The sequence below is a fragment of the Molossus molossus genome, unplaced genomic scaffold (assembly GCF_014108415.1).
Source record: "Molossus molossus isolate mMolMol1 unplaced genomic scaffold, mMolMol1.p scaffold_m16_p_7, whole genome shotgun sequence".
Classification (NCBI taxonomy): Eukaryota; Metazoa; Chordata; class Mammalia; order Chiroptera; family Molossidae; genus Molossus; species Molossus molossus.
This window is the reverse complement of record NW_023425401.1, coordinates 29,586,528-29,601,345: the sequence shown is the minus strand read 5'-3', so window position 1 is coordinate 29,601,345 and position 14,818 is coordinate 29,586,528. Positions and strand designations below refer to the sequence as shown.

At 38.9% G+C, this 14,818-nt stretch overlaps 1 protein-coding gene across 1 annotated transcript in view; it reads right to left on the bottom strand.

Moving 5' to 3' along the window:
• COL28A1 (collagen type XXVIII alpha 1 chain) overlaps window positions 1-14,818 on the bottom strand; it is a 151,767-nt gene that overhangs the window by 122,445 nt on the left and 14,504 nt on the right. The window contains exons 5-10 of the mRNA XM_036247179.1: window positions 13,687-13,707; window positions 11,582-11,638; window positions 9,853-9,906; window positions 8,201-8,242; window positions 4,331-4,357; window positions 210-254 (exon numbers count right to left, since the gene is read on the bottom strand). Of these exons, the coding sequence (XP_036103072.1) occupies window positions 210-254; window positions 4,331-4,357; window positions 8,201-8,242; window positions 9,853-9,906; window positions 11,582-11,638; window positions 13,687-13,707 (246 nt within the window). The remainder of the gene's footprint in view (window positions 1-209; window positions 255-4,330; window positions 4,358-8,200; window positions 8,243-9,852; window positions 9,907-11,581; window positions 11,639-13,686; window positions 13,708-14,818) is intronic.

The window sequence follows — 14,818 nt, the reverse complement described above, 5'->3', positions numbered from 1 at the left end:
AAACTCATCACATTACTGTTCACTATATTTACATCCATCCCCTTCCCCCTCCCTCTGGTAACCATCCCTTTGGTCTCTGTTTAAACAAAACAAAACAAACAAAAACAGACTCATAGAAACAGGAATTTCCTTCTAAAAAAAAACAAACAAAAAAAAAACTCAGCCCCAAAGGATCACAGCTGTTAGCATTTTATAAACATTGTCCTTACTTTGTCACCTTTTATTCCTGGTTTTCCACATTCTCCACGTACACCCTAAAACAAAAATAGGTAAAATAAATAAGAGGACATTCGCACTCATTCAGTGTTAGGATTCCCTTCTAAGGGTTCCCAGCAGAATCTTATGACATAAGCACTCTGATGGACTGTCCCCAGCTTTGTCCTCAATGCTGTGGGTTGCTTGAACATTGAACTCTGAAAAATGTTACCCATGAGTCATCTTTAACATGACAGAATCGAATCAGTGATACCACCTAATGAGGTTTAACAGTTTTGAGAGACGATGAAATTAAAAGATTACTACCTACCATATATTTACATGCCCTTTGCATGTGTGATTTCATTGAATCCAAGTACAGCTCAATGAGATCAGTTTTACAATTTTTATTTTATAGATGAGAAAACTTAAGCTCAGTGAGATAACTTCTCTCCATCATAGAGCTAGTACAAATAATCAAGGTCTGGCCCTTTGTCTGCTTAGACTCAGAGCCGCACTGTTTCCTCAACAGCATGCTCCAGCCCCAGTAGCAACTTGGACCAAGTGGTAGTTTCTGCCTAGAGAGTGTGAGGGGTGGGCTCTGAGGCCATGCCATGCCCTGGCAGGGAAGGGAGCCATGACGCATTGGCAAGGTCTGCGGTGAGACAGTGGGCCACGGTGGCCAGCCTGCTATGCATTCTCTGTCATTGTTCTCCACTGTCCTGCCTTTCCTGAAATAGTCATGAAAAAAAATAACATATAAATTATCCTTCACAGTTTATTACTAATATATTTTAGAGAAATTATCTCAGTAACTCTGAAACCAGCAGTCTGAGGTCGATATTACTAACTCAATTTTATAGTCTGAAATTTTGTGATTCAAAAGGGTTAAGTAACTTGCTCAGGACTTCTAAGACCTCTAGCAATTGAACTAAAAGGTAACAGAGTCGATTAGAATAACAACTAAAGTTAGAATTTTAAAGAGCTTTCATAGATAGGTAGGTAGATGATAGATAGATAGATAGATAGATAGATAGATAGATAGATAGATAGATAGATAGATAGATATTCTGAGCCTCAATGCAATTTCTATTTTTAAGATGAGGCAACTCAATTGGAGAGGTAAATGATTTACTTTAGCCAATGACTCCGAGTCCAGTGTGCTCACTACTATTTTCTGCTACTGTTGCTGCTTTATTGTCAATGGCGGCTCTGAGGCATGCCTGTCACAGTGCCACTACACAGCAACATATGGAACTTGCACTGAAATGTACTTCGGTGCCCTGCTCCTTTCATCAAGGAAGTCTTGCTATGAAAAATAAAGTCAGTTGAACTAAACATATACTTGGTAATCTAGTGGAGTCATAGTCTGGGGGCCAGCTTTATCTAATCACAAAATAGCAACGAACAGTTCACAGACTGACAGCTAGCCTGCCCACCACACTTGGAACAGCGCCGCTCCAAGAAGGGAAATCGCAATTGCAGCCACCAACGACAGATGCAAAGTATGTACCAAAGCCTTTACATTATTGCTAACCCCCACACCAGCCTTGCTAGGGAGATATATCTCCATTCACAGATAAGGAAAATGAGGCTCAGAGAGATCAGAGAACTTGCCCATAACCACAGGCCGAATCTGTTAGACTCTCGGGTCCATGTTCTTCATTAGCCACCCAAAGCTGAACAAAGCACAGCTGTCATGGTCTGCAAATTACTTTCCACTGACTTGACACTTCTGCCCAGGGTACTGCATCGGGCATTGCTGGCATCAGAGCAGGAAAGAGGGAGGTTCAATTCTTAGATCCAGCTATGCCTCTGTTCAAAAGCAATCTATTCTTTCTTCACATCACGTGAGTCAAACTGACCCAGGAAAATCTGAGCTTTCACTCAGAACACATTGAACATTTATTTCTGAATGCAAATGGAAAATCACTCTTGAAGAATCAATTAGAAGGCTATTAATTTAATCATGTTAGATGGGAATAAAATGAGTCAACCACCAAAATTTCAAACAGAAAAGGATCATAAATCCACTCAAAATTATTTGGGCCAGATTTCACATTCCATTAGTCCAGACAGATGTGTTAGCTATAGGGTCCTGAGGAACAGCATTTGTTTGGGGTGGAGGGGGCAGGTTTCCATCAATGAAAATATTGTACTCATGTTATTTGCCTCTGCAACGGCGTTTTCTTTTTTGGTGGGCTCATTAATCCCTGTGGAATGGCCACAATTACACAGTTCCAGACAGCAAGTGCTTCAGAAAGCTGTGAACAGATTAGCTCTGTTTCCAGCCTCTGACTTCTGATGCTGTTGCTCCTGCTGAAATTCTGGTTTGAATGTCGATGGGTCACAGTCACTTTGCTGTGACAGCTTGTATTTTCCAAATGAGATCTCCTCCAGTGAATTTAAAATTCCCCAGAAGTTTAAACGAATATATCTCTCTATATAATCTGTATAGATATATATAGATATATATTCTTGGTGTTGTTAGTTCATTGCATAAATCAAGATGAGGTGAGGGGGGCATTTATAATTTTTCTCAACTATATATAGGACTATTTTGCAGTCATGGAACTTTTTAAGCTTTCCCACATTATCATTTATTTCCTGTGTCTTCCTAATAACACCTTACATTTACAGAGCAGCAAAAGGTTTACAATGCCCTGTCACATACATTATTCTGTTTGATTCTCCGGAAATTAGGGAGACCTGTACTAATCCAGCTCTGTGTGGGTGATGAAATAGACATTCTAAGAGGTTGAGTTGTCCAGGTTCTTGTGGCTAAGGGCAGAATCACAGTATTTCTTACACTCTTCCTCTTTTAAGCTAAACATTTCCAGTCATTTGGGGATATATTTATTTTCCAGTATGAAGTCTGACCCCTTTCCCCCCAATATTTGCAGGGCCCAGGAATGAGGGCAAGCAGAGGCCCACACACCTTATATCTAAATAGTTGGAAGTTATAAATCAAGCTAATAAACGAGTCGTGTTCTAGCTTCCTTTCTTGACAAATATACCGTCAAAAGAAATGTAAAAGTGATAGAATTCTGGGATTCCTCAGAAGTCTGTGCAGGAGTACAGCCCAGCCTACATCCCAGCCCCTTCACTTCACTTCCTCCCTCCAGCTCCATCCACAGCAAGGGATGCTGTGAGTATACACAAAGGTGCCCGGGCAGCACCACAAAGCTCCCTCCGAGGGCCCCTCCTACCCTAGCAAGCAGCTTCCATTTAGTTCCCCCTCAGGCCGAGAAAGAGATAGACATGGGAAAGAGGTTTGTGTAGGCCTTCAAAGCAGGCTCAGACCATTTTGCAGGAACTTTGGGGTTCTTGGTTACCCAAAGCATGATCTAGGCCAAGGCAGCACAGGCCTCTTGCCCTGCAAATCATGACTCAGGAAGCAACTCAGAGCAGGACCGTCTAAAGTGCAGGCCTCTCGCCCAGATCTGAGGGTTGTATCACCTATAGAATGGAATTGATGGTAAGGACATGTTCAGATTTCAGCTAGAAAATCTGATAATAATAGAACAGTGACAGACTTATTAATGAACCATTGAATATTCTCAAAGGTTCCTGAGTGCCGGTCCAACTTGTTTATTTCTTTTGAATCAGTCTGTTAATTTCTTTTGTATTAATTTGATCAGTTTCCTAACCTGTAATTTGCAAATAATCTACCAACCCATTCCCTTTGTTTGTTTGTCTGTCAAAAGTCTCTATCCAGATAACTAATTGCATGGTCAGTGGTTTTTCCCAGCTTAACCAGGATAAATCCTCTTTAAGAGGGGTGGGTGTCTGTGTTTTAAGGAAGTTAAGCACCTATAATTGCAGTATTTCTGTATTCATTTGTACTGAAACTTTTTGTCTGGATACCTGTGCTGCACAGCTGTTAAATGGGGTTCTCTATTCAGGTCAGCAGAGTTCAGAGAGACTAGATACTAATCTCAGGGTGCCTCCCACCCTTACAATATACACCCATATCTTAAGTTATTTTGTGTCGACAGAGTTAGGAGTATATTTGCAAATTAGGGAATCCAGACTTATAAAAATAAAAGAAAGTAACTTTTATTCAGTACATAAATACAGTGATGTTTCTGTTTCTCTTTCTGGAATTCTGGTCTATTTGTTATTACAAACTTACCTTCTCACCCTTGTACCCAGGAATTCCCTAATTTAAAAAAGAAAAGATAAAGTAAAATATGATATTAGAAGGCATAGTTGGAGGAAGTATTTGATGTTTTTCATTTACAGCATATAACAAAACACATCTGTCCAATGTTGAAAACTAAGACCATATAGATGTAGGCTATTTCACTTTGCACTTAGGAAATGTACATTTACGAGGGAGAAGAAAAGAACCTATTTTCCTTTGTATTACATTTATTCTCAGTTCCAGGTATTTTTCAAACCAATTTCTTACCCTTTGGCCTGAAGCGGAAGGAGAAACTATACACTGAAACTCATTGTAGAAGTGAAGACCCATAATGGTCCTTTCAAAATTGTTACACTGACTTTTAAACTATGAACTATCACAGCTGAGAATGTTTCACAGTGACTGGTAGAGAAATCGGCTTTGAGAATGAGCTGGGATAATGTCCTTCAAAATGTACGTAAATATTTATAGTCTGTATGGTTCTCCTTTCAAATTAGGTCTAAAATATAAACATCAAGGAAATGAATGGTTCTTTTCTCAACCCTAACGAGACAGTGACCTTTAAGTTATTACATTTTATCTCGTGCTAAATACGGGTCCAGAGCTTCTGCTCCGCTTTGTCACACTCGGGAACCCTGCACAGCCTTCGCCCATAAGCCCTGCGAGTAACACAATACTGAGTATCAAAGGGACTGGGGAGTTACCAACTGGAAGCAACAGCAAGCCTTTTCCAAGTGGGATTTCATGTCTGCTTCATACAACTGTAGTTTTCAAGTATGAAAATAGACTCATCAGATATATTTCAAGTGTGCCAGAGAAACAATAGACAAGCTATTCTTGCCGTTACATGTGAGTCCGCCTTCAAAATTTTGTTCTGCGTGTGACTTGTTTTACAAGAGGAAAACTTCAGGGAGGAAATAAGCCTTCTGGCGAATGAGTGGTCACTGCGAGAGAGGAGATAAAAACAGATCTGGGCCAAAGTATTGTTGCTACAATGTAAGCCATTGTAATCAATTTGGAAATATTGATCACATAAATGGTTTAAGTTTTGGTATGGTGCTTAAAATGAAGGCCCACCTATAAACACGTAAATTAGGGCTCTTTATTAAATGAAACAATTCGTGTTAGCAGCGCTAAAAAAGCTAGACTTCCAATCTTAGGAAGCCTGGGGTGCCTTCCACCCCTTACAACACACAACCCATATTTTAAATTCTGTCATTACTTTATGTTAAAGAGTTAAGACTGTATTTTAGAAGCAGTCAATACAGTTTACAAAAAAAAAAAAAAATTACTTCTTATAGTACATTGTTCTTTTTCCCCTCTTTTTCTTTCTGAAATCTCTGGTTCATTCATTATTTGGTTTCTATCAGTTTTCTTCCTTCCTTCCTTTCATGGCATCTTAATTACTAGTTTTAAAATATTCAAATTTAAAATATCCAAAACTGCACTCATGGGTCTCTGCCAAAATTGTTTCTGACTTTCCTATTTCTATTAATAGTATCATCATATTTCAAATCACATAGAATCCAAAAGTGAATAATTTTCTCTCTGCTTGCCCCTTACATTGCTTTAATCCAACCAGTTAAAATTCTCCAACTCCTTCCGCTGCTCTCGTTTGGAATCCATGCCCCTTACCCTGGCCAGCAAGGCGCTGTGTGAGCTCGCCCCTGCCTACGTCTGTAGCCCTGTCTCCCAAGGCTCTTCACCAAGTCTGGCTTGCTTTCCATTTCCTGAGCCTGCCAAGGTTGTTCCCACCTCAGGGCCTTTGTCCCTGCTGCTCTTTCTGCCTAGAACACCCTCATGACCTTAGTTTCCATAACACTTCTCACTGACTGAGATACTTTTTCATTTGCTCGCCTGTCGATTGCTCCCCCGGCTAGAACACTTTATGAAACAGGGGCTGTCTGTCTTGCTCACGCCTGTATCTCTGGCACCTAAAAGAGGGCCCAACACATAGAAGGTGCTCAATCCATATTTGTTGAATGTATGAGTTAGAGTTCATCACCGCATCCTCTCATGTCTTCCCGTTCATGGTTCTCACAATGTCGTCTTCTCTGTTTTGTCATCATGTAGCTCAGTTTTGTCCAATATGATGGGAGACCCATATATAATTTTAAATGTCCTAATAGCCACATTAAAAAAGCAATGAACAGGTGAAATTAATTGTTAGTAATATCCCAATAGGTCCAAAATATTGTCATTTCAGCACGTAATCATATAAAAAACTCGATGAGATAGTTTACATCTCTTTTTTGGATGTGAAGTTGTCCAGATTTGGTGTGTATTTTATTTCAGAAGCATACCACAGTTCAGTTAGCCTTGCTTCATCTGCTCAGTGAGTCCTTGGCCCGTGTCTTTCATATCAGCCAGAGCAGCTCTAGTCAGTGTCTTGTTATTTCTCATGCAGGCTGCAGCAACAAACTCCCAAGTGCTTCTTTCTTCTGCTTATTCCCATTTCAATTTCCCTTTTAGAGCCACGCCAGGCTCATCTTCCAATACATAGCTCTTGGGTCATCTGCCGCACCTAAAATCCTGGGGGGGGGGGTACCTACCTCCTAGCAAAGCCCAACCTTACCACCGGCATAGAGCACCCACTCTGACCTTCAAGCTGTCTGCCGATACTCTTCCGGCACCCCATTCCCCACACACTGCCTTCCCTCTGGCTGCTGCCCCGACCCTCTCCATCTGGAATGTCTGTCCCTTCCACCTGCCTGTGCTGTCCTTTCCTGTCACAATACTACACCCTTCAAGGGTCAGCCTGTTCCAGAGGTAGGGAACATCTGGCCCGAGGACCACATAAGACCCTCAAAATCAAAACCAACTAACATCACCCGCCTCACCAAATTAGCCTGACCAAGTGTAGCAAGCTAATTTTTAGGTCGGTAATATTATATGGCCCTCGAATGATGTTATAAATATCCGAAGGGCTCTTGGCAGAAAAATGATTCCTCACCCCTGATGGAATTCCCATAAATACTTTGTAGAATGGAGTTTTCACAATTTTTTGACACTCTGCTTCACATAGTAGCTATTTTAAATACCTTATCTGTCCTATGAGATAATAAACATTTCAAAAATATAAGTGTTTTGCCTTAATTTTATTTTTACTTAATAGTATGCTTTATATGTAGAAGATAACTAAGAAATGTTTCCCAAGTAAATTACACAAATTTCCAAATGGATTGTCATTGAAGTTATCAAACTTTCTATCAGACTTTTTTATGAAGTTGATTAAAAACACCGAGAGAAGAATTTTTAAAACCTCTGAGTCTGTGTCTTGGGCTTTCACCCAAGGAGACAGACTGAGGGCAGACACGGAACATGGCCTCCTTTGCTTCACTGCATACTTCTCTGCTGCTCGCTGCACTACTGCAATTCCAATTCAAGTGCTAATGAACAATGTTCTGTAATTATTTCTCACACAGTCTCTGATAACTTCTCATTTTAGGGATAATCCATCAACTAGCATGATCTCTCTCTTTTTTGCTCTGCAGAATTGGATTTACCAAAGCGTAGCTTAGATGATGTCATTGTTATGGTCCCCACATTTCCACTTCCTCTTTATTGAAAAAAACAACACAAGAAGGAAAGCAAAATATTTTTCTTATTTGAGCCTTTTGCAGGTGTCAAATTTAGTATCAGGGAACGTCATGTGGTTGACCACTAGTCTCGTCATTGCTCCTGTTAAACATTTCCACTTCTAAGACCGAGTCTGTCTGATCGCTTTTCTGAGACATCACTAGCACGTGTAGATATAAATCATTTCTGCACTTGTACTGCAGGGGTCAAAATGGTCCATTACAGAATCTTAGCACCCTGGATTACTTTCTCAGAAAGGCAGTCCAGTTGTGTACATACCCCTGGGCCTCTTTCTCCAGGTTCTCCTTTTTGAGCATCACCCTGCGATAAACAAAAAACTCAGTCAGAATTCGTCTTGCAGAGGGATTGATTGCTCCATAAAATGCATTATTCAGTATTCCCAGATTAATAAATTAAGCCAACAGAAAAAAAATCTTTGGCCTTTCCCATTGACATTTTTGCCATGCAATTTAGGGATGAAAATAGCAGCTCAGATAGCCTTTGCCCTTTGGAGTGAAGCCAGATGTAGAGGGTGCAGAATCCAGATACATTTTCACAGCTTAGGCCGAGCCTTACATCCCCGTTCAACAACATGGTCATTGTTCTCAAATACAGCATTGTACCCACTGGGAGCCAGCCACTCTGGCTTTTCTCCGAGGGCTTTGGAATGTTTTCCAAAATGTCCTAAAGAGTGATTGCTTGACTTGAGCAAGACTTGGGAAAACATATCTCGTGGCACAAAATTACAAGCAAATAAATGAAATGTGAACATAGACTTATAACCGGTATTTAACAAAACAAAAAGAAGACAAGATGACATTAATTTGAACCCATATAAGGTGAGTGAGTGTAGGGGTGTGTGTGTGTGTGTGTGTGTGTGTGTGTGTGTGTGTGTGTGTATGGTATAGCCACTCAAAGATACGTTATATTCCCCCCCCCCACTTTTTTTTTACAAGCATGCATTTGGCAAAAATATTTTCACTTATATTTTTTATTACCTCCCTAAGCATATTCTCACAAATAAATTGTTGGGTTAAATTTTTGAATATTTGAATGCCTCTTATGTAGTGCCTAGTTGCTTCCCAAAATGTGCCGTGTTACCTTGGCAATGAAGAGCAAGCCAGTTTCACCACCATACTGCTATCACTACTTATTATTATTTTTATATTGCTGTGTTAACTATTATAAAAATAAATGATTTTTAAAAATTTGAAACAGAATAAAGCAAATTATGTAAACCCCTACCTGCTTCAAAATACAATCCAACAACCCTGGACTCCAAAGTTTCTACAATGTGAATATTTAGTATTAAAGGGTACCTCAGTGTCTCTATTTTATTTTATTAAAAAAAATTTTTTTTCTTTCTTTATTTTTTTTTTAGAGAGAGAGGAAGGAAGAGGGAGAGAGAGGTAGAAACATCGATGAGAGTGAACATCGATCAGCTGCCTCCTGCATGCCCCCCACTGGGGACTGAGCCCACAACCTGGGCATGTGCCCTGACTGGGAATCAAACCAGTGATTTCTTGTTGCATGGGTCGATGCTCAACCATTGAGCCACACTGACCGGGCACAGTGTCTCTCTTTTAAATTTTATTCATTATATAGTGAAAAATAAATGTTTTTTTTTTCTACTTCTTTATTTACTGGTTTTATTTCCTCTCTTGAAAATTATTTGTGTCCTTTTACCATTTAATTATTAGAAGCTTGATATTTTCTCATCCATTTTATCATCTAAAATGGTCAGATGTTACTCAGAATTTGTAAATCCAAGCTAACACAAACCAGATAGCTAATGTAGGAAATGAACATCTTGTATTTTTCACAGAAATCATCAGAATTTTGGCATTGACATATACTGTAATGCTCTTGATTTTTCTTAATTTTTGTTCTTTAAAGAAATTTAGAAGAAGACACGCTGTTTATTCATTTACCGGGTTTCCTTTTGGTCCTCGCTCACCTTTGATACCTGGGTTTCCATGGGTACCCTGAAGGCAAAGGGAAAAAAGATTATATTGAGCAGCTATTCTATTAGTTTCCTACACCTTGCAATAATCTCTGATCTGCTTCATCCAATAAAATGAGGGAAGATTGAGGGAAAAAAACAACTTGGCCTACCAAGGAGCGAATCAACTCTATTCTCTCCTTTCCTATGTATCAGGAAGACTGCACTGTCTTGATTAGGCAGATTCTCCAGATTATCCAAAACAGTATAATGTCTCTCTCTTTGGTATCCAAGGGACAATCTCAAAAAATGGAAGAAGAGAGAGTTCTCCAAATCGTATTCCAGAAAGGTGCTTCATTTTCTTATTCTCAAACCATCAAAAAAGCTCACTTTTCTGAGACCTGGATTTGGGGGGAGGGGATACCCCCAAAATGTTACATAACACAGTTCTATAGCTATCCTTATTAAAACATGGCACTATCTCTTCTAACAATATTGACTGACTAAAGTTGACAGATTAGCTCAGCTATTGCAAGTTTTGTTACTGTTCATTCCAAAGCGTAACTGAGTATCACCAGTAAACCTTGCACTGGTAATCCCTCAGTGTAACAAGTATAAACTAAGACTTTATAGGGAGGGAAACGTAAGCCTTTGCTGTGGCTAGTCAGCCTCTACTGGCTGCCACATTATCATGGAACCTATCAAACTTCGTATTTTGAAGAAAAAAGACAAACATGACCACTTTCTAATGCCTCGATTAGTAGGAAGGGTTGAAAAAGTATAGGCTTTGGACACAAGTCTCAAGGTAAAATGTGTCATAGTCTAAGGAGTTCACAGTACTCATTTTCCTTCCCATCCCCCCAAAACAAGTGTGAGTTCAAACATGTTATCCATGCATCTTTGTGACATGTCTCCACGGTACTTCTGAACATTAGGTTTGGAATCACATCAATAAATGAAATACTGCAAAAGAAGCATGGGTGCTTTGTGATGATCTGGTGCTAGAGAAATGTTCAGCATCCCCAGTCATCATGATATTATTCCACGTCACAGCATTGCTCTAATCTCCAGACTCTGACCAGCGCATCCTCTGCACAAGGCCACGTGGTATTGCTCCTGGGTGAGTGTAGACAGTCACCTTCCCGAGAAGTCTGTGTCACTTGTTTCTAGGTGGAGCAAATAAAGCTTTGCCTAAGGCACTGGGGATCTTGATGGTCTCTTTCTATATTTCCACTTCACTATTGAGGAATTCCAGCCCCAATTGCTACATAAAAAGTGATGCTAAAATAACCTTTGTGGGAACAATTTCACCATTTTAAACCAAGTCTGCCCTTAGTTCAGATCAGTAAAATCCCAGGCTTATTTCCAAACACAGAAGGTATCCCTTTAGAAGTAAAAGAGAAAAAGCGCAAAGAATTTATATGCATGTATGCGTAACCAATTGACATAAACAACAATGTGGGGGGGGGGGTCGAGAGGAGGTGTCTGGAGGGGGGGAGGAGAAACATCTGTAACAAAAATAAATTAATAAAAATAAATAAATATATAAAAGTATATCACAAATTGTTTTTCAAAAGAGCATTTCCTTTTTTGCTGCTATTTGCACGCAACGGCTTTTCAACAGCACGAACTAGCCCTGGAGTTTCCAAGCATGAGTAGAGTGATCATCGCTAGGACTTCCTGACTTGACCCTAAGGTGAGTAGAGAAATATACTCACCGGAAGCCCTGGATCGCCTGGGTCCCCCTTCTCACATTCGCAAATCTTGCGTTCACACTGGATTGTTAATGAAATACAGTATTAGCACATAGTGAAAGATAAGATTTAAAATCTTTTTTCTTTTTAATCCTCATGAGGATATCTTCCCCACTGATTTTCAGAGAGAGTGGAAGAGAGGGAGGAAGCAGGGAGAGAGAGAAAGAGAGAGAAACATAGATGAGAGAATCACAAGGATTGGTTGCCTCGGGCAGTGGGGATGGAACCTGCGACCCAAGAACGTGCCCTTGACTGGAAATTGAACCTGAGACCCTTCGGTGTGTAGTCAGATGCTCTTACCACTGAGCCACACCAGCCAAGGCAGCATTTCACAGCTGATACAGTACATCACTAAATGGAACACTCCCTTGAAGAAATTTTACCTTGCAATTTTATGGAGATTTTGCTCTTCCTATTAAATTCTTCTAGGAAAACTCAGATTTAATAAAGTATTCTTAAACATTGCCATGATTAAATTAAATTAAAGAGACCTCCTATCAAATACACACACATACACACACATTTACATACATATGTGTGTGTGTGTATATATATATATATATGTATGTGTGTATATGAATGTGTGTATATATATACATATATATACATACACACACACACATTTCAGTGGACTCTTGGAATTTCTGATGTTTCTCTTCTATATAACACATAAAAGCTCAATAATATATAAATATCGAATATTCCTTTACTCTCAGCAAAGGAAAACATTTGACTTAAAAAGTGTTCCATCAATTCTAAAATGCACATTTTTCCTTATTGTAACATCTGTGAAGTCAGAGTGAGCCCACTCAGGATGAGGTTGCTCGGTTCTGCATTTGCACTGCAAAACCTACAGGATGAAATGGGAGAAAACTCCAGAGACCCTACAGGAGCACTCTTGAGAGCATCACCAATGCTTCTTTTTATACTCAAATTTTATTTAATACAAATATAACACACTTTAAAAATCAACAGATATCACACAATTTTTCAGAAATCACTACAGCGCTCAGATGCAGCTCCTTGGTTATAACATGACAGCTGCTCACAGATTTTCAGGCCAATGTTTTTGATGGAACAGAGGCCTGCATTTTATAGAAAAGCAAGTACATCAATGACTCTGAGACAAAAAAGTGATTCAGAAGATTTAGACCCTCTGAATGTGAGGAAGTTTTAGAAATAACCAATTTGGTTTGCTTGTATTTTCTCATATCTGTATATATAAAAGCAATACAGAATTTAAAAATCAATCTCTAAACAAATCTGAAAGGTCTCGTCACATAAGTATAAAATGAAAAATTGTAATTAATAAGGCATTGTATCATAGTTTAATCATCAGTTTTTTCTTGTCTTACTGGCTCATAAAACAATAGTGTATCTGACCATATATAATTCACTGAAATGTGCTCTACAAGCTTTGATTGGCTCCTATTATTTTATGCAATATTACATGTAAATTTTCTGATGTTAAATAATAAGCAGTTTATTGAACAAAGTTCAGATGTTGCATTAAAAAACACATGTTCAACACAAGAGTGCTCCGCAAGCAGATGGTCATCTATGCTGCTAAGTACTATCCAACCAATATTAGCCAGCTTCCTTTGCCACTTGGTCTGCTTGCCATCAGGAAGAATGAGCTTCAAGTCAATCGGCAGGCAGCAGGAGGCGACAGTGAGCTCTGTCTCTAAGCCAGGAACACTGTTCTAACCCTGGTCAATACCAGGCACACCTCCCAAGGGGAGAACCCCACACCCACACCCCCAAATAGCTGGTGTCAGAGACATGCTTAGAATAAAGGAAGTCATATGAAACTAAGTAGTAACTATGTCATTTGGTTGTCATTAATTTATAAAATCACTATCTAAAATCACATTAACATTTTTTCTAATTTTCCAAACTGCAGTGGATATGGTGGCCTAAAATAAATCAGATGGTAGCCTAGAAATAGAGTGGCTCTTTTTAAAAATAGTTATGCATTTCTATTTAGTCACACCTATCTTCTAATGTGAATTATAATGCTAATTTGATAGGGTGGGCTTTTAGAGTAATTCAAAGCAAGTGGTACTTACCTTCTTTTCAAACAAGTTATCCTAGAATGAAAAAAAAAAAAAAGAATGAAACATTAACTCAATTCATGGTTCTGCTTCCAACTTCTCATTACTCTTAATTATTCCCTATGGGATATGCAATTTTCAAGAAGAATAGCAATTCAGCCTTTTTAACCTTGTGAAAGCGATAAAGCCTACCAGCCAGCCACCCAAGGAATACTCTGAGCCATATAATGATAGGAGACATGAAGGGCACTAACATTAAAAGTTATTCTGTTATCTAGGAATTTATCCTATTGCATTCTGTGCTTATATTTTATTTCCTTTATCAGCTCTATGATCTGGCTAATTGCTTAATTTGGCTACAAGTTTTAAAGGTCATGAGAAATTTCTTACTTTTAGTTACAAAGACTTAGGCAGAATTCATAATTGTGTATTTTCTCTTATTTTTCCATCCCTATACATATATGCATTTATTTGGAAGCAGTAAAACATTAATTTTAGGGTTATAACTTCATGAAATATTAATGAGTGAGCCTTAGAAGTCAATCATGTTGAACCTCTCACTTTTCAATAAGGGAATTTGGTCTGCAGTGTTGTGACTTGTCCAGGCTGAGCCATCTGATCAAGTTCAGTGCTACTTACCCACACAGAAATAAATTAGCCAGCATATCTTTCAAAGATACTTTAAATTCCTAATTTTAGAGAATCACAGTTTGGTTTTAGTCCAATATCTAGGTCTCACTTCCTTACTGTACAGTTCAATGGGTGTTTCTGACAGGTGCACTGAAGGCCATTTCTGAAGTCAAACCCTGGGGAAAATTAACCTGCTTACAGATAGAATTGTTGCTTTCTTACGGTATGAATTATATATCAAGTTAATTCCTTAAGACTTTATCAGAAGGGGAAACATACATATGATAAAATAGAAAACAAAAGTAAAAAGCACTAGAATATTTGTCGCAAGATATTAAAAATGAAGAATGTAATAAGGAAGTTGAAGATAAGTCTGAGTTGTCCTTTTATGGAGGACTCACCTCCCTGTAGTTTTGTTTCTACTTTATGTTTATTTCCATACAAACTAATAATATAGAGAGAAGACACAGCAAAATGCATGAAGTGGCGCAATTGAATGGGAGGGGAAATTAAGCTG